The sequence below is a fragment of the Hypanus sabinus genome, chromosome 11 (genome assembly GCF_030144855.1).
Source record: "Hypanus sabinus isolate sHypSab1 chromosome 11, sHypSab1.hap1, whole genome shotgun sequence".
In the NCBI taxonomy this organism is placed as follows: domain Eukaryota; kingdom Metazoa; phylum Chordata; class Chondrichthyes; order Myliobatiformes; family Dasyatidae; genus Hypanus; species Hypanus sabinus.
The window spans coordinates 65,371,368-65,392,546 of record NC_082716.1 but is presented as its reverse complement, the minus strand read 5'-3'; the positions used below and the strand labels follow the sequence as shown (position 1 = coordinate 65,392,546).

Genomic DNA, 21,179 nt, shown 5'->3' with positions numbered 1-21,179 from the left:
TATACGATATCCCAAGCTTCTTAGGTCAAATCACTGAAAAAATTTGATCCTTATCCGAAGATTTAAGATAGTTGATCAAAGATTGGCCAAAAAGCTGAATTTAAGGGACATTTTATAAAAGGAGAGAGGAAAACGAGAGACAAGGAGGAAGCTGAAGGAATTTTGGAGTTAAATTCTTTAACGTCCCTCAATGGTGAATTGTAGGAGATAAGATTGACAAAGATCCACCTTTGCAGAACCCTAGCAATCTCTCAGAACTATAGTAGATGGATTAGGGCAGATCTGAGGTGGCAATGTTATTGGATTGAAGGATTGTTAAAGTGTAAATTTGGACATCAATGTTTCATATTGCCTAGTTCAAACTAAGACACTGGCATGAAAAGGGAACAGAATTGTTGGGGAGGGAACACAGGAGCCAAACATTATGATTTTGCAATATCCATTTGGCAAAAATTTCAGCTCAACTAATGCTGGATATCATTCAAACAGGCAATGAATGTAATATGATATGTTTGAAACAGGCATCACACATGGCACCTGACCCACCTTCAGATCAGGGGATGGAATGAGTATAAGAAATAGGAAGGAGTTGAAGATTACTCCCTGTTGAAACAGTGGAGAGGTAAACTATTTCAGGCCACTTTCTTATTACCAAATATATATGGTGTGGAAACAACTTCTAAGCATGGCTGGATAATATAGAGAAGGTGGTGGAGGATGATACAACCAACAATGTTAAAGGCTACAGACAGAATGCGAAAGAAAAGAAAGATAGTGTATTATGGTCACTTTGTAATTTTGTTGAGGGTGAATATGGAGTACAAGAACTTGGTCAATCTTAGCACCCTGACTCGACAACACAGATATTATTTTTGGAAAACAAATTCTAGTGTCTAATTTAAATAGTTGGAAGTTGCAGGGTAGTGCAAGCCTAGGATCAAAGGTACAAGAGCTGACTGGAATACTGACTTATTGGCAGGCGACAGATAAAATCTTTGATGTCTGTCCATAAGCACTTGGGATTGAAAACGCAGTTCCGTCTATTTTATTCAAATCAGTTAATGACACAGGGAAATTTTCCGGAAATGGCCAGGAAACTGTGGCTGAGGATATAAGGCCCTCTGCTACAATGAAGGAGCAGTATTCTGTTCTAGTGCAATTGAAAAGACAGAACTGAGTTCTGTCAATACATCTTCAAGTGAGCACCAGAGTCAATTGCAGTCATTTGGATTGGAATCTGGTAAGGTAAGGTACTATCTTAAAAGTAACTGTGTTTTCTGCACAAAAAATAGTTGATGTTATAACATCTTATTTGGAAGAGAATAGTGATACTAACACTGCAATATTCTAATTTCTGAAATATGATAATTCTTTAGAATTTTAATTCATATTTCAGAGACAGTTGCACAGTCTGTCTTCATTGGACATTCAAGAACCAGAGAAAAAGACTGCTTATATTTAGTGAAAACAAAATTGTTTCTTCAGAAGGAAAGCATATAAAAAGACCAATTAAATTAAATTTATGTGTGGACAATTGCAGTTTAGGTCTTGCTACCTTTGTGAAGATGATAGGAGAGGGTACTAATACTGTACCACATTGTTTTACATATACTGGTATAAACTGGCTGGCTCCCAATCTGTAACAATCAGCACTTAAGGAAATGCCTTTATTGAGCCTCTTTGGCACAATCTCAGAGTACTTTACAGCCAATGAGGCATAGTGTGGTTAAGAGAGTAATGTAGGAAGCATAGTTGTTAAATTAATCTCGGCAAGTTCCCCAGTTCAATAAAGATCATGAGTAGATTTTGGATTAGTGATTGAGGAGTGTTCATTGAGCTGGAACCTTGAGACAACTTGTACACAGTTCAGATTGCAGGAAAGGGCTCAGACCATTCTAGCTATCTGAAGTGTGTATAAATTATCCCAAGCGTAGTATTCTTTCACTGCCCCGAAGTGTAGGCCAACATTAACGGGCTTAACACTCCAAGGTGGGACTTCAACATGAAACCTACTCATGTTGAGGAGAATGATTGAGCCACAGGTGGGAAAAGTGAACCCTGTGAAACCAACAGCAAAATCATCGTTAATTCCAATACTGTCAACTTATTTCAGCTACAGTTCAATCTAAAAATGTCTGCTTTGAAATTAGCTTTGATAAAGCTTTTCTCCATAAAATAATAAGTGTCCCCTAACTTAATAATTGTTCGGGATTTATTTTTATGGATTGCAACTTGTTTAATACATTGATGAACAATGAGGCAAAATTTCAGGTTTAGAATAAAATTAATAGTGTAACAATCTGGAAAATATACAGTATGAATCTCAGGAGGACGTCAGACTCTCAGGACAGAAGTACCATCTTTAGAACAGATTAGTACCTCCTTAAAACATAGCCTTGGGTAATGCTAGCAGATATAGATCTGGGTAGAAGCAGGGAAACAGAAGACTTTGTAAGGTTCACTTCCGGAATAGTTAGGTAAGAGCTGAATTTTAGCATTAGTATTTAGTGATTAGTTTCCTTCTATGATTAAAAAAGTTATAAAGTTTAAAACTTGCTTTTGTTGCCTATATCTCTTGAAGAGCAGAGCAAGCATGCTTTAGTTTGATAGTTTTTCTTAGGAAAATAACAATAAAGGGTCTTCAGGGTTAAGGCTATTCCATCCCAAGGCATGATGTCACTATGAGTTGAAGAAATGAGACTTAGCTACTGAATGTCATGCTGACTATCATGATTTTGAAATCACAACATTGACATGTTTTTATAGAATGGAAGGAACTGACAGAATTTGAAATGTGTTGTTTTAACATACATGAAGAATGAGCCTCATAAACAGCATGTAATCATTTTCTTAGAATGAGTGGTAAATACTTAAGATTGCTTTGGCTATTCTATTCAATAATGATTATAAATAACATCTTATTATCTATAGATACAACAGAATGGCAAAAATGGTAAACCAACAAACCCCACAAATTCTGAGAGCTGGACATCGAATGCAGTTTGTCGCTATCATCATTCTTGGTAAGAAAGGAGTGATGTAAAATATAAGGGCAATTAAACTGCTTTTTAATACAAAGGTGACATCTATTGTGCTCCATTATCTTTATGCAAGTCAAAGCATTTCTAATGTGATATTAGCAAGCTATAGTCAAAAATGGCAAAGGAGGAAAGTACCTGGGGTGGGTATATCAGCAGTTAGATGAAGGGCTTTCACTTCTATGTTGAGGTTAAACATTCTCCCAAATTCTTCTGTTTGATGGCTATTCAGGCCCCAATGAGTAAACTTTACTAACCTCACTTCAATTCCATATGCATCCAATCCAAAATTAATTCTGCATTATTTTGCTATTAAATTCATTTTGGAATCTCACTCCAAAATGCCATGGAAAGCCTTACACAGGAAAAGGGAAACATGTCACACAAGTATGGAAGGATTCATTGCTGCAATTGGAACAGAATGGAAAGAGCTTTCCCTACCTTTTGGCAGATTCCAGGTGTATTGGAGCAACCATTGGGTGCCAGGAGCAGAATAGTTTGATTTTCCAAATGATACCAATGACCTAAAATAAAAACAGAACATGTTCTAAGTACTCAGCAAGTCAGGTAGAAAATGTAACAGGGGAAACAACTTATGCTTCAGATCAATCAGTGATCTTCCACTTGAAATGTTAGTCTGTGTTTCTTCCTGTTGACACATACTGACCTGTTGATTATTTCCAATATTTTCTGTTTTTATTTACTTTAAGTTTCCAACATTTACAATTTATTTGATGTTGTTAATAAACTAAACTGGTACAAAATGAAGGACAGAACAAGAAATAATTTGAGATAAACAGTGGGAGTGATTCTTTAAAATTATTCCTTCCTTTACAGAACTATTGCTTCTGGGTGAAATTCATGGCTGGACGTACAATTACACTATTGAAGATATGTCTTGGAAAAATGCAAGATCCTTTTGTCAAAAAAAATATACTGATATGGTTGCAATCCAGAATGCAGAAGAAATAGAATATTTGAATAATAACATACCAAAATCAAGAAGTTATTACTGGATTGGACTGAGGAAAATTAACAATGTTTGGACCTGGGTTGGCACTGAGAAGCCACTCAGCAAAGAAGCAGAGAACTGGGCTAAAGGCGAACCCAATAATAGTGCAAAAACTGGGAAGGAAGATTGTGTAGAAATGTACATTCAGAGAGACAGTGACTCAGGGAAGTGGAATGATATCAACTGTGACAAGAAGAAAAAACCTTTGTGTTACACAGGTAAAAATATAAAGTAGTCTATATCATCATCACAATCAACTTTAAACTCCTAAATTACATTAAAACTTTGCTAAAATAGTTATTGGCAGACTTTCCTAATCTTTCCAGACTTTCCTAATTCCTAATATGACTTCTTCAATTATGTCCTTTTAAACAAAACAAGAATTTAAGAATAGCAAAATGGAAGAGTGGCAATTATAATAACCAAATTTGGAATTTGAACATAGAAAGTTCCTTGTTCCTTACACAATAAATATGATTAAATGAACCTGCATGAATATGTAATTTTCCTTGTTACAGTAGTTCACTATCTTGTTTGATAATAATTTAAACATCTTCTGGGTTGTTAATAATGATTAATTTGTGTTATTTGTTTAAGCTTCATGTAGTAAAATGTCATGCAGTGGCAAAGGAGAGTGTGTAGAAACCATTGGAAGTTACCGTTGTGTCTGCAATGATGGATTCTACGGACCAGAGTGTGAACATGGTAAGTGCCTTTACAGACAGTATGATTTGACTTGTACAAAACACAATGATTTATTATGGTTCAAAGGTTTCAAAAGTACACTTAATGTCAGAGAAACGTATACAATATATGTCCTAAAATTCTTTTTCTTCGCAACCATCCATGAAAACAGAGGAGTGCCCTAAAGAATGAATGACAGATAAATGTTAGAACCCCAAAGATGCAAGCAAAGGAGTCGCCGTTAGGTGCCATCGTCCTCCTAAGCTCCACCCATCTGTGAGGTCCATGATTTGCCCAAAATCATTGTTTTCAATCAAAGTAGCTGTTAGACTTATTTGGCTCTACATTTTACATCTTGCATGTTAGTGGTGATACCCTGTAATTCCCTAGCTATTACCATACCTCTGTCACTTCCTACATAACTGCAATGTTAGCATCCATTTTGAGATGACTAGAATATAAAAACAAGGATGTGATGCTGAGGCTTTATAAGGCACTCACTTGGAGTATGCTGAGCAGTTTTGGTTCCATTATCCAAGAAAGGATGTGCTGACATTGGAGAGGGTTCAGAGGAGGTTCACAAGAATGATTCCAGGAATAAAAGGGTTAACATACAAGGAGCATTTGATGGTTCTGGGCCTTTACTCGCTGGAGTATAGAAGGGGAGGGGGGATCTCATTGAAACTTACTAGATGTTGAAAGGCCTCGACGGAGTGGATACGGAGAGGGTTGTTCCTACGGTGGGTGAGTCTAGGATTAGAGGGCACAGCCTCAGAATAGAGGGACGCCCATCTAGAATGGAGATGTGGAGGAATTTCTTTAGTCAGAGAGCAGTGAATCTGTGGAATTCGTTGCTACGGGCAGCTGTGGAGGCCTGGTCACTGGGTGTATTTAAAGTGGAAAGTGATAGGTTCTTGATCAGTCAAGGCAGAAGAATGGGGTTGAGAGGGAAATGGATGAAATGGCAGAGCAAGACTTGATGGGCTGAATGGCTTAATTCTGCTCCTATGCTTTATGACCTTACAGTCCAACTGGTGTTTCTTCATTTATTATCACAAAATCCAAAGGGCACATTCATGTATTTGCCCATCATTTTCCAGCAGAGAGAAGGCAATCTGATTCAACTTATTCCCCTCAACATCACTCATGTGCACATGGGCCCAATGTTTGAGTATTTACTGCTGCCTTAGTTTTAGTCAACTAATAGATATCAGAAGGAAGCTCTGCCTTCAGTAAATGTGAAGATACCAGAGAATGTGGAAATTATTCAGTATTTAATAAGTAATGAATCTATAAAGACCACATGCTGAGGAGCTGCATCAGTGGGAGGTGGGGGATGGTGAATTATCAACATTTTGGTCAAGATCTTGCATTAATCAGAAAATTACCGAGGTTTGGTCAAAAGAAATCCTGAATGCTCATTCAAAGTACTGCCTTGAAATTGTGAAATAGAGATCTCTAGTGTATTTTGATTTGATTTTATGACTAACCCATTTTCTGAGTTAGCAATTTGGAGAGTTGTCAGAACAGATCACTCACTGCAAAGAAGATTAATGAATCAAAAAAATTCTGATTAGCTACATCATCATATTTATTCAAAATCTTGCCTTTAGATTTGAAACCCACAGGTCTGAGGTGTTATGGTTTGAAAACAAAAGGTTCCTTCTTGTTTCTTGCAGTTGTAAATTGCACAAACCTAGAGGAGCAAGAACAAATGACTATGACCTGCTTGGATCCATTTGCCCCATTCAGTTACAACTCAATGTGCAACTTCAGCTGTGCTGAGGGCTTTAAGCTCCGAGGGTCAGAAACACTGGAGTGTGGAGCATCTGGGGAGTGGTCGGCGCCAACTCCTCGCTGTGAAGGTAACTGAAGATTAATGAACTATAGAAAATATGATCTGATTATTAACCCCAGTATGTTCTTTCAAAATCTTGACTTGAAATTAGGAAGTAGTCGAGACTAGTGCACTTTAAATTGGTTTTAAAACAATAAGTTCTCTGTTGCCTCTTGCAGCTGTACAATGCGTAAACCTGGAGGAGCAAGAACAGCTGATTATGACCTGCTCAGATCCAGTTGCCCCATTCAGTTACAACTCAACGTGCAACTTCCGCTGTGCTGAGGGCTTTGAACTCCAAGGGTCAGAAACACTGGAGTGTGGAGCATCTGGGGAGTGGTCGGCGCCAACTCCTCGCTGTGAAGGTAACTGAAGATTAGTGCACTAGTGAAACAAATTTATGAACATTTACCTCAATATGTTCTTTCAAAACCTTGACTCGAAATTATGAAGTACTTAAGACTAGTGTACTTTGAATTGGTTTTGAAACAATAAGTTCTCTGTTGCCTCTTGCAGCTGTACAATGCGTAGACCTGGAGGAGCAAGAACAGCTGACTATGACCTGCTCGGATCCATTTGCCCCATTCAGTTACAACTCAACGTGCAACTTCAGCTGCGCTGAGGGCTTTAAGCTCCGAGGGTCAGAAACACTGGAGTGTGGAGCATCAGGGGAGTGGTCAGCGGTGACCCCTCAGTGTGAAGGTACCTGAACATTTATGACAGTGATGAAAGAATAAAAATCTCTTAAGATTTACATCACTATGTTTATTTAACAACTTACCATGGAAGTGTGAAATAGATAAGTCTGATGTAATTTCAATTGATTTCAAAACTTAACAATTTCTCCATTTCTTCTTGCAGCAGTACAATGTACAAAAATTGGGGAACAAGAACAGTTGATTATGACCTACTTGGATCCATTTGCACCCTTCACTTACAACTCAACATGTGACTTCAGCTGTGCTGAGGGATTTCAGCTCCGAGGGTCAGAGAGACTGGTGTGTGGAGCATCAGGGGAGTGGTCGGCACCAACCCCTCACTGTGAAGGTAACTGAAGATTAATGAACTAGTAAAGAGCATTTCTGAACATTTGCCTCAATATGTTATTTCAAAATCCTGTCTTGAAATTGTGAACTAAATAAGACTGGTATAGTTTGAATTTGTCTTAAGTCTTGATAATTCTCCTTTGTTTCTTGCAGCTATACAATGTGCAAATCTGGAGAAGCATGAAGAGATGGTTCTGACCTGCTCGGATCCATTTGCTCCATTCAGTTACAACTCAACGTGCAACTTGCGCTGTGCTGAGGGCTTTAAGCTCCGAGGGTCAGAAACACTGGAGTGTGGAGCATCTGGGGAGTGGTCGGCGCCAACTCCTCGCTGTGAAGGTAACTGAAGATTAATGAACTATAGAAAATATGATCTGATTATTAACCCCAGTATGTTCTTTCAAAACCTTCACTTGAAATTAGGATGTAGTCAAGATTAATGTATTTTAAATTGGTTTTAAAACAATAAGCTTTCTGTTGCCTCTTGCAGCTGTACAATGCATAAACTTGGTGGAGCAAGAACAGCTGACTATGACCTGCTCGAATCCATTTGCCCCATTCAGTTACAACTCAATGTGCAACTTCCGCTGTGCTGAGGGCTTTAAGCTCCGAGGGTCAGAAACACTGGAGTGTGGAGCATCTGGGGAGTGGTCGGCGCCAACTCCTCGCTGTGAAGGTAACTGAAGATTAGTGCACTAGTGAAACAAATTTGTGAACATTTACCTCAATATGTTTTTTCAAAACCTTGACTCGAAATTATGAAGTACTTAAGACTAGCATACTTTGAATTGGTTTTGAAACAATAAGTTCTCTGTTGCCTCTTGCAGCAGTACAATGCGTAAACCTGGAGGAGCAAGAACAGCTGACTACGACCTGCTCGGATCCAGTTGCTCCATTCAGTTACAACTCAATGTGTGACTTCAGCTGTGCTCTGGGCTTTGAGCTCCGAGGGTCAAAGAGGCTTGAATGTGGAGCATCTGGAGAGTGGTCAGCGGCGATCCCTCAGTGTGAAGGTACAGATAAATTGTACTAGATGACTAATTAACTCTTAAAGGAGAAAAAGCCAAAGCCATAGATCTCCGGTTATTTGCATAGACATAGATTTGCCATTAATTTAATATTTTACAAATCTATAATCTATGGAATCTTGTAGCCAATAGTGTAGATAATTGAGAATCAATGAATGTGGTGTATTTTCACAAAGCTTTCCATAAGAACTTCCACAGGAGATCATTCAACATATTTAGAGCACCTTGGTAGTGGTGACTGCTAATTGCTAAAAAGATATAGGGCAAAGACTAGCCATAAATTCTTCCTTCTTAGTTTGGCATGTTCTAAGAAGTAAGACATTGTGGGGATCAGTGCTGGAACTCTAACTATTCATAATCCACATTGGCCAGGGGACCAAGTATGCTAATGATGCAGTGGGAATGTGAGTAATGAAGAGGATGCAAAAAAATGATGAGGGGATATGGGCAACCACAAGGCAGATGTGGAAACTGTGAGGTTACACACTTTAGCAGAGTGAATTAAAATACTAGGAAGTTATTTTTAAACTGGTGAGATATTGCAAACTGTTATTCACAAGGACCAGGGTCTCATTGTACATATTGTAAGCGCAGAAAGCGAACAGGTGCAACAGGCAGTTAGGAAGTGAAGTGATAAAACAATCTCTACTTATGGAAGGTTTGAGTACAAGAGTAAAGAAATTGTACCACAATTATATTGTGTGTTGATGGGAATGGACTTGTAGAATTCGTGTAGAATTTACATTCCCATCCCAGAGCATGACTGATTATAAAATAATCTCCCTATTATTATCACTGCAAGTTTGTTGATGGTAATACGATTCCTTTTTCAGACCAATATGTTTATTTCCTCTTTAGAGTGTGTACTATTTTGAGCATGTCTAATATCTTGGGTGTGGTAGTAAAGAAATGGACTCTAGAGAATAATGTAGCATTGTGTTTGCTTCACTAAGCACATCTGAATTGTACAATTATTTACTTCAAGGTGATTTGTGTATGGACCCAATTAAAACACCGAATAAAGTGGCTTTATCAATGTGAGAGCTAAAGGCTAAAGTACTCACAACCATGTTCTGACATTTATCCATCTATTTTCCTCCCATGATTCTCCTCAGCCCTATATACTATTCTCCCAAATTGATTCACTTTACTCATGATAAACAAATCCCTGGGAATTTATAAGAAAATAGCGTGATATGGTCAACTTAAGTGCCATCTAAATGAATGCCCCTTTTACTAGACTTCTCTGGAATCCCAGCTCATTAGCCTCTCACTGGTTTCTGTAGCCATAAAATCACGTTTGTCAGGCTTCGTATGTCTATGGTATATACATCTTGGTCCTGCCAAATCCATGACGTTGGAATGCCTCGCCCACTCGAACCCTGGTCTGTGTGTATGTTCTGTGATTTACTGCCTCCAGCAAGAAGCAACACATCATACACTCCATACAATTATAAAGTATATTTAAGAATGCTAATTTAAGCAAACCATTATTAAATGAAAGAATGAAAAAAAGCAGAAAGGGCCCATTACTCTTAAAAAGTCAAATGTGCACTTATGTTGGAGGTCATCTTGAATTTGCCTGTCACTCTCGCGCTGGACCCTTAATCTGCATGAAAACTCACACGAATGTCACTCGAAATCCATCTCAAACAGACGGGTCTCCCACGGTCCTTCCTCCTTGAAGCCATTCATCTGCACAAAGAACCTTGTGCAACAGGGATGGCATCCTCAGCCATATTCCCTCCCGTCTTCTCCCAGCTCCCACCAACCCCAGCATTCTCCAGAACCTTCTCCCAATTCCACTGTCCTGATTGGCTGACAGAACATTCCCAAGTTGAACAACAAAGGCTCTTATTGTAACTCAAACCCAAACAGGCTGAAAGCAGAACAGACTGCTCTTACAGAACTGCTAAGATGAGCTACCTACGGCACAGCAGTAAAATTCTTATCCAGGGTGTACATAAATTAGAAAAAGATGATAGGAAAATAGGCAAATAGTGGAGATGGCTCAAACATCGCAAAAGAAGCAGGCTATTGTTGGCTTGACAAAGGCTCATCTTCTGTCAGATGCATTTATGAAAGGGGTTAAAATAATCCTAGATCATAGATGTAATTTTGCAGTCAATGATTCTGTTGCTGTTTGTACTCAGTTCTTGATCTTTCATTCCAGCTGTGAAATGTGATGTCCCGGAGATTCCTGAAAACGGGAACATGAATTGCTCCCATCCAAAAGAAAACTTAAGTTACCTCTCAGTTTGCGAGTTTGGTTGCATGAAGGGCTTCTCATTGAATGGATCAGTGACTCTGCAGTGTGATGGCTTTGGACAGTGGTCAGCACCAATTCCAGTCTGTGAAGGTATGTTGAAACAGCACGTTTCATTTTAAAAACAGGTCGATTACATAACAAAGCTAGGAACAATTACACAGAGTATGTTGGAAACAACTTTTAAAATTGAATAGCGAAGTTTGTTGAAATATCCAATAATAGTTTCAATGTTGATTTTCTGACTGTTCTCAGATTCCAACCCACAACCATTCCCTGAAAACTACACACCGATAGTAGTAGCATCTTCCATGGCGTCCGGCATCTCTGCTCTGACATTCATCATCTGGCTAATGAGGCAACTCAGAAGGAAGGGTAAATAATGTCTCATATTTTTAAATTATATTTTTATGGCTTTCTATACTCTTTATTGATTACCATGCAAAGCTGTTTCTACTTGAAAGATAAGCGTTTAACGAGCTTTTCCCTCCTGTAACTTCATGGCATACTCTTTCAAGTTGTTTGGGGTGTCAATTCAGTTCTCAGGCACATATCATTCTTCAATCACTGAAAGCATTTCCAGGCCAGCCTTTCATCTCCAACATTTCTAAAATATTGATTGCCGGCCCAAAAACTAGTGTATTTCCTGATTAACTAATGGTAAGATCCAAATGATTGTGATTAGTATAAATTCTGTTTCCTAAGCACCGTACTTTGACTTCACTATGTGCTTCAGACAACACATTCAACCCATGGCTGACATAACTAACTCAGCTGATTCGCCTTTTCTGTGCTCTATTGTCTGTAGATTCTACACCACATAAAGTTTAAATCATCCCAAGCTCATTTACACAAGAGATTCTGCAGATGCTGAAAATCCAGAGTAACACACACAAAACGCCAGAGGAACTTGGTAGATCAATCAACATCTAAGAACAGGAATAAACAGTTTTGGGGTGAGAACTTTTGTAGTGTGAAGGGTCTACAGAGAAATATCGGCTGTTTATTCCTCTCCATAGATGCTGCCTGAACTGCTAAGTTCCTCCAGCACTTTGGGTGAGTTACTCCAAAACTCATATGTTTGTCCTAATTAGCACAAATTCCCATTTACTAATTGCTCTCATCGTTACTTAAGTAAATTGTCTCCAAGTTATAACTCAACATTCAGCACTAAAGTAATCATCCTTGTTTTCAGTTTCTTCCATGATCTTGGCCCCAACTCATCTCCTCACATCTTATGATCCTCCAAGACGTTTTCAAATTCTACTCTCTTGATTATCTCTCAACTTAAATATGACATCACCAGCAGCCGTTTCCTCAACTGCCAATACCCTGAAGCTCCAGAAATTCCCTGTAAAATATTTGTTCCTTTCTATATGATATTCCTTAAAATCAAAATTTGAACAGAAAATGCCAGAGATACCTTGTTGTTACAACACTGTCTGTGAAGAATGCAGAAATTTCTGATGTACTGAAACCCGTTTGACAACTAGGATTTCTAAATGAACATCTTTATGTTCCACTATTGCTTTGGTCTCAACCTTCATTACCTGGTGTTTCTGTGAACATCTTGAGTCATTTCATTATTATGTGAAAAGCACCATGTTAGTAGACAGCCTTGCTGCTTGTGAAAGAGCCCTGATACTTGGACAGGTATTTGGGTATAGGAATCATGCCAAAATGTATTGAATAAATGTAATGCCGCAGGAAATGCAGAGATTGAAATTGTACTCTGTAATATGAGTGGCTAAACTACTTGAAGGAAATTATTTTGCTTGTTTTATGAACAAGCTATTAAAAGTACCCAGTTACTCTAATGTCATTTAGAGAAATTTACTTCAAACGTGATGATGTTACTAGTGTTCATTTACTATTCCAACTAACTGCCTACAGATGAGGTTAATTTGAGAAACATCATACGTGCGTACAAACATCTCCTACTCAGGTTGTTGAGCTGATAAATAATGAGTATTTCCGGCAAAAAGGGGTGGAGTACTGCACACAGATAAAAATCTATGGTGAAGAAACCACCCTGTTGATGAAAAACAGTAGAGAAAGAAAAAACACTACAGAGGTGAGGAGAGGATTGCTTGGACACACATATCTTCCTCACTAGATCAGAGTCAAATCCAGTGCTATTGTGAAAAGTGCCTTTTTTGTTTGCAGAATCTAATTTGTACTTATCCCATTCATTGTGAGAGTATCAACTGAACAGGAAAATCTCACCAGCGCATAATCATGTCAAGAAAAGTTTCAAGAGTTATCAGGCAATTACCCTGGTTGATGCATTCAACATATCAATATAACTTTGATTGATAGTTAATTTTCACCCAAGGGGAGAACAAAATTCTGGATTGTCTCTATGCTGCTGTTCTTATTAACTGGTGCAAGTGACTTGGCACTGTATGGCAGATCCTACAAATTCTCACACTTATTGAGTACACAGTTTGGTATTTATGTACCATTCTTTTCAAAGAGAATCTGAAGGCAGAGTAAGTGTTGTTTTGAGCAACACTTGAGCAATCATGCTCTATAGCAATCCATTTAATCTAATCAACTCATTTAACCTAATGTGCAGCATCCATCCATGGAAGCAAAATAGTAATTGTCTTTCTCTCTTTCTCTTTCAGCACAAGGAAAAAAATTCTCACTTTTAAGGTAAGAATATAAATCGTTTTAGGAACTGACCCATCATAACTCTAGTTATATATGTTATTTCATTGGTATCATTTGTGGCTTTTTGTAACCTCAGAACACGATGTTAAGCTTGTAGTTACAGAAGCAGAACATGCAAGCGTTTCACATAAAAATAAAAATCATTTCCTGATGTACTGATAAAGCAGCATTCAGTATGGAACCGAGGCTTCTGGCTTCAGTCACTCATCTGAGCTGTTTAATCTGGAACTATTAGGAATAGCTGGACAAAACTGAGGAAGGAAAATTAGATAGGATTCTAGTATGGTTGATTCATTTCTGCTCATGGGACCTGCAGGATCTATGAATGGCTGAGAAGTTATGTGTGGCCCATATTTTAAAACTTGTTGGGATAACTTTTCAGTGGTGTTCAGCTATGGGCCAGCACTATATAAAAAAGTTGGAAAATATATAGTTAGCTTAAATCAATTACATCTCAATAAATTTAAGAATTCTATTTTAATACTAATGAATCCTTTATTTTCTTATTTTAACAGCAATAAAGCACATAAAGCGTTGGGTACTTACAAAGTGAATGAAGAAGTATAGTGACAACTCAGGTGACAACTCAGGTGAGAGACCTATATTTAACTCACCACCCTTACACATTATTAGTCTTTTCAATATGAATGTTAAAGTATTCACTTTGCCACCATTGTACAGTTTCTAATAAAACAATGGTAATTCTAAAGTTAGAGTTATATAGGGCATCTCTAACGTCTAATTAATGTCTTATTGCAGGCTTTTCATATCTTAATGCAAAGGATGACCAGAAATGAAAGGATTCAGAAAATGTATTCCAATAGCACCGGATTTGCATATTCAACCATTCCGACAAGTTGGTACAATTATGAATGGGTGTATGTCAAGGCATCATCTTTGAATTCATTCACACGAGTCATCCATCTTTCTGAATGATAGTGGTGGCAAAATACCAAACTTGCCCTCTATAAACTTGTTTTACATGCTTGGTTTCATGGAATTAAGCCTCAAGAGATAGGTACTGGGCATTCTGAAACTGCCACACCTCCAAAGCAAGGAGACAGAGGCAACTCTGTGGTTGATCCCAAACTAATTTCAGATTACTGGATTTGCTACCAAATTTGATTTGATCCAGCCTTGCATTGTGTGCTATGTAGATTTATATAGCTACAATGTTCATGATATGTAATGTTTACAATACTATTGATTTTGATGGACGGCATGTTAAATACAAAACCACTGAAGGACAAAGAAATATATTACAAGTGATAATGGATCTATTTAATGTTTTACAATGAATAGTCCCATAAAGTTAGAATTCCCTTTGCTTTTTTGTTCAGGCTCCTCTATGCCACACACTATTTTCTGCTGCTGTGAGAAGGCAGCCTGTATCTAGGTATTTTCCTAAGCTTTGGTCTCTAACCTAGAATAATGTCTTTGCTTACCTTTTTCTCACACCAAACTCTTATCTACTATTTTTTTTCTTCTTCAGCTCCCAGCCTTTTAAGACTGTGAGCAAATTAATGGCTGACTATTCCAACGGCCCAGTCATTGAAATATAAAGCCATTTCATCAGATGTTAAGTCATGATATCTACCTTCAACAGTGTCTTCAAATTAATCAATTATCTTACTATTAATTGTGGACTACCCCAGTTGATGGAAAGATTTACTAGTAATCATGATGGCAAAGTACAGAACAAGCTGAATGGAAAGTTATTTAACATTCCTTAATATCAACAGAATTAACAAAAAATAACTCTGTTGGGTCTTCTCAGGAATCTGTGAAACAGCACAAGACAATAGAATGTATTGCAATATTCCACAGTTTGTATTCAGCTGTCTCTGTACAAATTGGATGCATGAATGTATACACAATTAATATTTATTTAATTCCTCCCTATGGGATGTGTTTAACCATTACCTGGAGTGTTCTCTTCAGTTTTATCCAATTGACTAATCAGGTTGACCGCACAAATCGGTGAATCAAGTTGTGATCTTTTGTTATCCATATGGCCTCATGCCTGTGTTATGTTATGATGTTGTCTTATTAACTTGTAGCCATTTCTCATTTCTAAATTCATTGATTCATTTGATTTCTAAATCACATTTCTAAATTCATTTGATTAATGAGGTGATAGGATTTGTCTCTGATCCTTCCTTCTAATCTAATGTAAATATAAAAATTAGGCGCAAGTAACTTGATGTGAAGAAACACTACATATGGTCATCTTTTGCTTTATTGTTATTCCTATTGAATTACTTGAATGAAAACAAAATTTATATTGTCTTTTTTAGCCTTATTTCCCACACAGCTTGATAACTTGACTACTGAATTAATAAACAAGCCAGCCTGGGAATCTGATACAGAACAAAAAAAATTAGCTTAGGTTAACATAATATTTATGCTGTATTGTCCTTTGAATGGGCTGCATTTGCAGCAGAGTTATCCATCACTACAATAAAAGTAACATAAATTAACATAATTTAAATTTTGTTTGAGTTTAGTTATGTAAAAATGAAAAGCTACTGCCATTTCAAGTTTTTGTAAAAAGTGTTTGTACAGACTTATATCACTATATGAAATGATTAAGTAATTTATTTGTGTATCTAAAACTGATCAGTTCATATGTTTCCTGATATACACAGAAGTTGTAAATATATTTCCAATAAAATACGTATGCTGTGCATAAAGTCATTGTGCTGTCAATTGTCTTCTTAGATTGCCATAGAATGTCTTGCAAGCTGGGGTTGGGCAACTATTTAGTGTCTCTATGTGAGTGTAACTGGAACCTCAGGGCTGGGGATGTAGGCTGTAGTAAAGACACTGACATAGGCTAGCTTATCGTTAGGAAGTCGAATGATTTTGTAGAAATAGCATGGGTGGCATCTTTACAGTGCTTGTGTTACTTGCTGTAGGTGGTGCAGATCTTAGAAGGATGCAAGAGACCAGGGGTCAAGAGCTTTGTGCTTGTCTAAGATCTTGATTCTCAAATAGCCTTTTGCTCATTTAATCAAAGATTGTACTGGTGTTGCTCCCTTCATTTGCCTTGGAGTTGTCACAGTGATGATCTTGTCCACGGGACAGAACCACGCTATCATTTGGGAGGCAGTTGTAAGGAGGAACTGAGAGGAATTGCAATGATGATTTCCTGTGACAGACAGCAGGGAGATATCACAAACATGAGAAAGTCTGCGGATGCTGGAAATCCAAAGCAATACCCACAAAATGCTGGAGGAACTCAGCAGACCAGACAGCATCTATGGAAAAAGTAAACAGTTGATGTTTCAGGTCGAGATTCTTCATCAGGACTGGAAAGGAAGAGGAGAAGTCACAGTAAGAAGGTGGGGTGAGGGGAAGAAGAAGTATAAGGTGGTAGATGAAGGGTAAAATCAGTGGGGGGTGAAGTAAAGAGCTGGGAAATTGATTGGTGAGAGATAAAGGGCTGGGGAAGGGAGAATCTGATAGGAGAGGTCACAAGGTAGGGAGATACATCTGCAGTTAGCTGGAAGTTATACTGTTTCTAAAGGGAAAGATTCAGCTTAAGTGAAATGCTTCATCTTCATAGTCCCAACAATCCAGGCTCAATCTGAATGCTGGTGCTCTCAGTATAGAGCACCTATAGAGCAGGGACATTCTCCCTGTCACTGCATGGGTTTCCTCCAGGTGCTCTATTTTCTTCCTACATCCAAAAGTGCAGGCTGTTAGGTTAACGTATTACTCTTAGTGTCCTAATGTGTAGACGTGTGGTAAAATTGGGAGAATGGGTGGGATTGGAGGGAGCATGGGCTACATGGAAAATTAATGGGGGAAATGGGATTGTTCTGTGAGCCAAACTTGCCTGGTCTCCTGCATTGTCAGCAAACACGGAAAATATGAGTGCTCCAGCAAAAGTAAACTTCTCACAAAGGATGGTAAAAGGAGAAAGCAAAAGAGGGTCATATAAATGTTCTGATTGCCAAGAGGTCTGAGTTCTGCAGCACTGCCAAGCTCATCGATGGCCCGAACACACAACGTCTCACTGCCTGAGAAGTATGAATGCTGGTAAACTCATTCACACTGTTGTCGTCTTCGTGTGAATAGCAATCCATTCACATGATTTGCAAGCTTGACAACTGCTTAGATAGTTAGCTGTGTGTTACTGATTAAACATATTATTGCATTTAATGTCATGTGTATCGGAGGGGAAAATCAGACCTATACTAACATGGGAATGTCAGTATGATGGCTGCTAGGAGAGGCCATTTGTTTGGAGCAAAGCTATTTTTGTACAGAAAATGGTTGGAGTCTGGAATGGATTAATAGAGGTGATGTGGAGATAGATGCAATTGTAATATTCAGGATAAAGACCTGAAAGGTAAGGATAAAGACATTTCAAATTTGTACCAACTGTGTGTAAAAGCAATGAGGAGAGTATCATCTCCCTGCCCTATCCGCAGAATCCTGAGAAATTCTTACCTTTCATACACTTATCCTGCACCCTTATGTATATCACAATTGAACCCATCTGGGCATCACCCCTGGCAGTCCATTCCATGTGGTACAAAAACTGGTCTCCTCATGTAACTTTTGGTTCCTTTGCCACTCTTATTCTTTTAGCGATACAACACGGAGACAGCCCTTCTGTCCCTTCGAGCCATGCCTCCCCAGCAACCCTCCCCCCCCCCCCCCCCCCCACCGGTCAAACCCGGTACACCTTTGGACTGTGGGAGGAAACAGGAAGAAAGCCACACATTCCACAGGGAAGATGTACGTTTCTTTACAGAGCAGCACCAGATTTGAACTCTCAAGCTGTAATAGTGTTGTGTTAACGCTACGCTTCCATAGCATCGTTGCTCGCTGTTATCAATGCCTTTCGTGATCTTAAAGATCTTGATTAGATCCCATGGGTGCTGGGGTGGAGGCACGTCTCCTTCAAAGGAGGAGTAAGATGCTCCTTCTCTCCATTTGCCTGCAGGTCACCCTTGGGCAAGTGGTAGCACTGTCTTAGCCCCCTGCTCAGGGTCACTTGAAGCCATGGGAACAGGTGGTGGATGGTCATATGAAGAGCTGGGGCATGTCACAAGTCCCGGTTACGTGACCACTGACACCAGGCAGACAATCTCTGGAGTGTATTGATAATGGCTGGGGTCACCAATCTTGCCCAGAAGAAGACAATGACAAACCACTTGTAGAAAAACTTGCCAAGAATGATCATGATCTTGGATAACACCATGTTCATCCACATCAGAGCGATAAAGATGATTAGATCCCAGATGCTTCCGTTTCAACAATAAAACAAACCTCACCTGTCTGTCCACATAACTAAACCAAATCCCTGTATTCTATGGACATTTAGACAAGTATTTAATAGGCAAGGCACAGATGAAACAGACCTACTGCAGGTATATGAGACGACATGTAAATAGGCAGAAAACCTGTTTCACTCCTTGGTATCTCCATGATTCTGAGGCAGAGAGTTACACAGCACAGAAAAAAGACCCTTCGGCCCATCTCATCCATACCTATCAACTCACTTCCTTGAACCACTCCCATTTGCTTACATTTGTCCCATATCTCTCTAAACCTTTCCCCTCTGTCTAAATGTCTCTTACACACTGCAGCTGTACTCATGTCTACCATTTCCTCAAGCATATGGTTCATTCCACATACCCACTACACTCTGTGTGAAGAAGTTGCCCCTCAGGTCTCTTTTCAATATCTCTCTTCTCACCTTAAACCTATGCCCTCTTGTTTTAGACTCACCTACACTGAGAAAAAGACTGTGACATTCACTTCATCTTTGACTTTATGATTTTATCACATGATTTTATGTACTTCTGTAAGTTCAGCACACTAGGAATGAAAGCCCCAACCTATCCAGTCATTCTTTATAACATGCCTACCTGAGCCAGTATTTCCAGCCTCAGAGATGACCCAGATTCCTTTCAATTTACCTCTCACAACAGGTCAATAGAAGATGCTATTTCTCTGGTTCTCCAGTCAGTTCTGGATCATCTCAGCAACTACATCAACTACAGCTCAATGTTCAGCAATCTCTTCTCCTCCTAACTTATCACTAAGCTCCAAGACCTGGGCCTTTGAGCATCCTTTTGCAAATAAATTCTTGATTTCCTCAATTAGTAGAGATTGCTAAATATACCTCCCCTTCACTGATCAACAATGCAGATGCACCTTAAGGCTACGCACTTAGACCCCACTCTCTTTTTATTCATGACTGTGTGGCTAAGAACAGCTCCAGTACTATCTATAAATTTGGCAATGATATTACTATTGTTGGCCGCGTCATGCGTTGTGATGAATCCGTGCACAGGAGACAGAACATGTAGTTGAGTAGTCCCACAATAACAACTTCACTCTTAACATAAACAGAACCAAGGAGCTTATTACTCACGTCAGAAAGGAAAAGGTAGTGGAACACGTGCCAATTCTAATTGTTGGGTGAGAAGTAAAAGGGGAAAGCCTCTTTGAATTGCTGGATGTTAACATCCCTGATGACCTGTCCGACATATAGGTACACTCATGAGAAAGGCATGGCTAGCACCTTTGTTTTCTCAGAAGCTTAAGGAGGTTTGGTGTGTCATCAAATACTCTATTAAATCTCTACCGATGCATTGTTGAAAGTATCCTGGCCTGATACAGCAATTCCAACACACAGGAACACAAGTGACTGCAGAAATATGTCAAAAGAGCCTTGTCCATCACAGGCACAGCCATCCCTCACCATTGACAGCATCTTTAAGTGGTGCTGTCTCTAGGAAGCGGTATCTGTCACTGAGGAGTCCCACCTTCAGACAGGAGGTACCTACACCCGTGATCATCTGGTTTAAGAACAGCTACTTTCCTATGAACAAAAGGTTCTTAAACCAAAGTGCACAAGCCTGATCCTACATCAGCATGGAACATTACGAGTCAAATCTTGCACTACCCTAGACTTGTATCCGACTGTGTCTCTTTTTGCATCAAGGTAGTTTTTGCACAGGCTTTTTTCCTCTCTTTCTCTTTACAGTCTTGTATTACTAATGAATCATTGATATATTGTTTATTTCTTTGCATTGTCTCTACTGATGTGCCTGCAATGGTACTGCAAGTATGCTGTTCCACTTGACATCCTTGTGAACTCCTTGGCATCAGGGCAATTGTATAGATTTAAGGAATCCTAATAAGTTTGAGTTCAATGTGAAAGCTCTCATTGGTTAGAAGTTTTAGCTACCAATGGAGAGCATAGTTCTAGCTGATGGAGCCAATCATTGCATGAATTTCTCAGAGTCATGTCCAGGTTCAGCTGCTTCACTGATGAATTCTCTCCATCTGAAATCATCGCTTCCAGTGTTTCAACCTGAGCTGAACTCCTGCAGTAACAAAGCAGTCCATATCCACCTTGTCACCGTCAGGTTTACTCTGAGAGCTGCAAGTAATCCTGATGTCACCGATGCCAAGCAGACATCTCTCTAACAAGAACTAAACCAACTGCCTCCCTTTGTCAGTCAAAACGATTAGAAGTATCACATTACCTAGCATTAACATCTTGAAGGTCACAGTTGCCCAAAACCTTAAGTGGTTTAGAGTCAAACAGAAAGCACTAGGAGTGG

General features: G+C 38.9%; 1 protein-coding gene across 2 annotated transcripts; it reads left to right on the top strand.

Annotated features, from left to right (window-relative positions):
* Positions 1-1,153: 1,153 nt before the first annotated feature.
* Positions 1,154-16,278, top strand: LOC132402048 (P-selectin-like). 2 transcript variants are annotated; one of them, XM_059984557.1, is made up of 16 exons: positions 1,154-1,240; positions 2,932-3,023; positions 3,876-4,268; positions 4,648-4,755; positions 6,414-6,599; positions 6,751-6,936; positions 7,088-7,273; positions 7,433-7,618; positions 7,771-7,956; positions 8,108-8,293; positions 8,445-8,630; positions 10,819-11,004; positions 11,167-11,286; positions 13,542-13,569; positions 14,103-14,177; positions 14,347-16,278. In XM_059984557.1, the coding sequence occupies exons 2-15, from the start codon at positions 2,942-2,944 to the stop codon at positions 14,152-14,154; spliced, it is 2,271 nt and encodes a 756-aa protein (XP_059840540.1). In that variant the 5' UTR covers positions 1,154-1,240; positions 2,932-2,941; the 3' UTR covers positions 14,155-14,177; positions 14,347-16,278. The 2 variants fall into 2 exon arrangements, with proteins under 2 accessions (XP_059840540.1, XP_059840539.1); XM_059984556.1 differs by having other exon boundaries at positions 1,154-1,245.
* Positions 16,279-21,179: the final 4,901 nt, after the last annotated feature.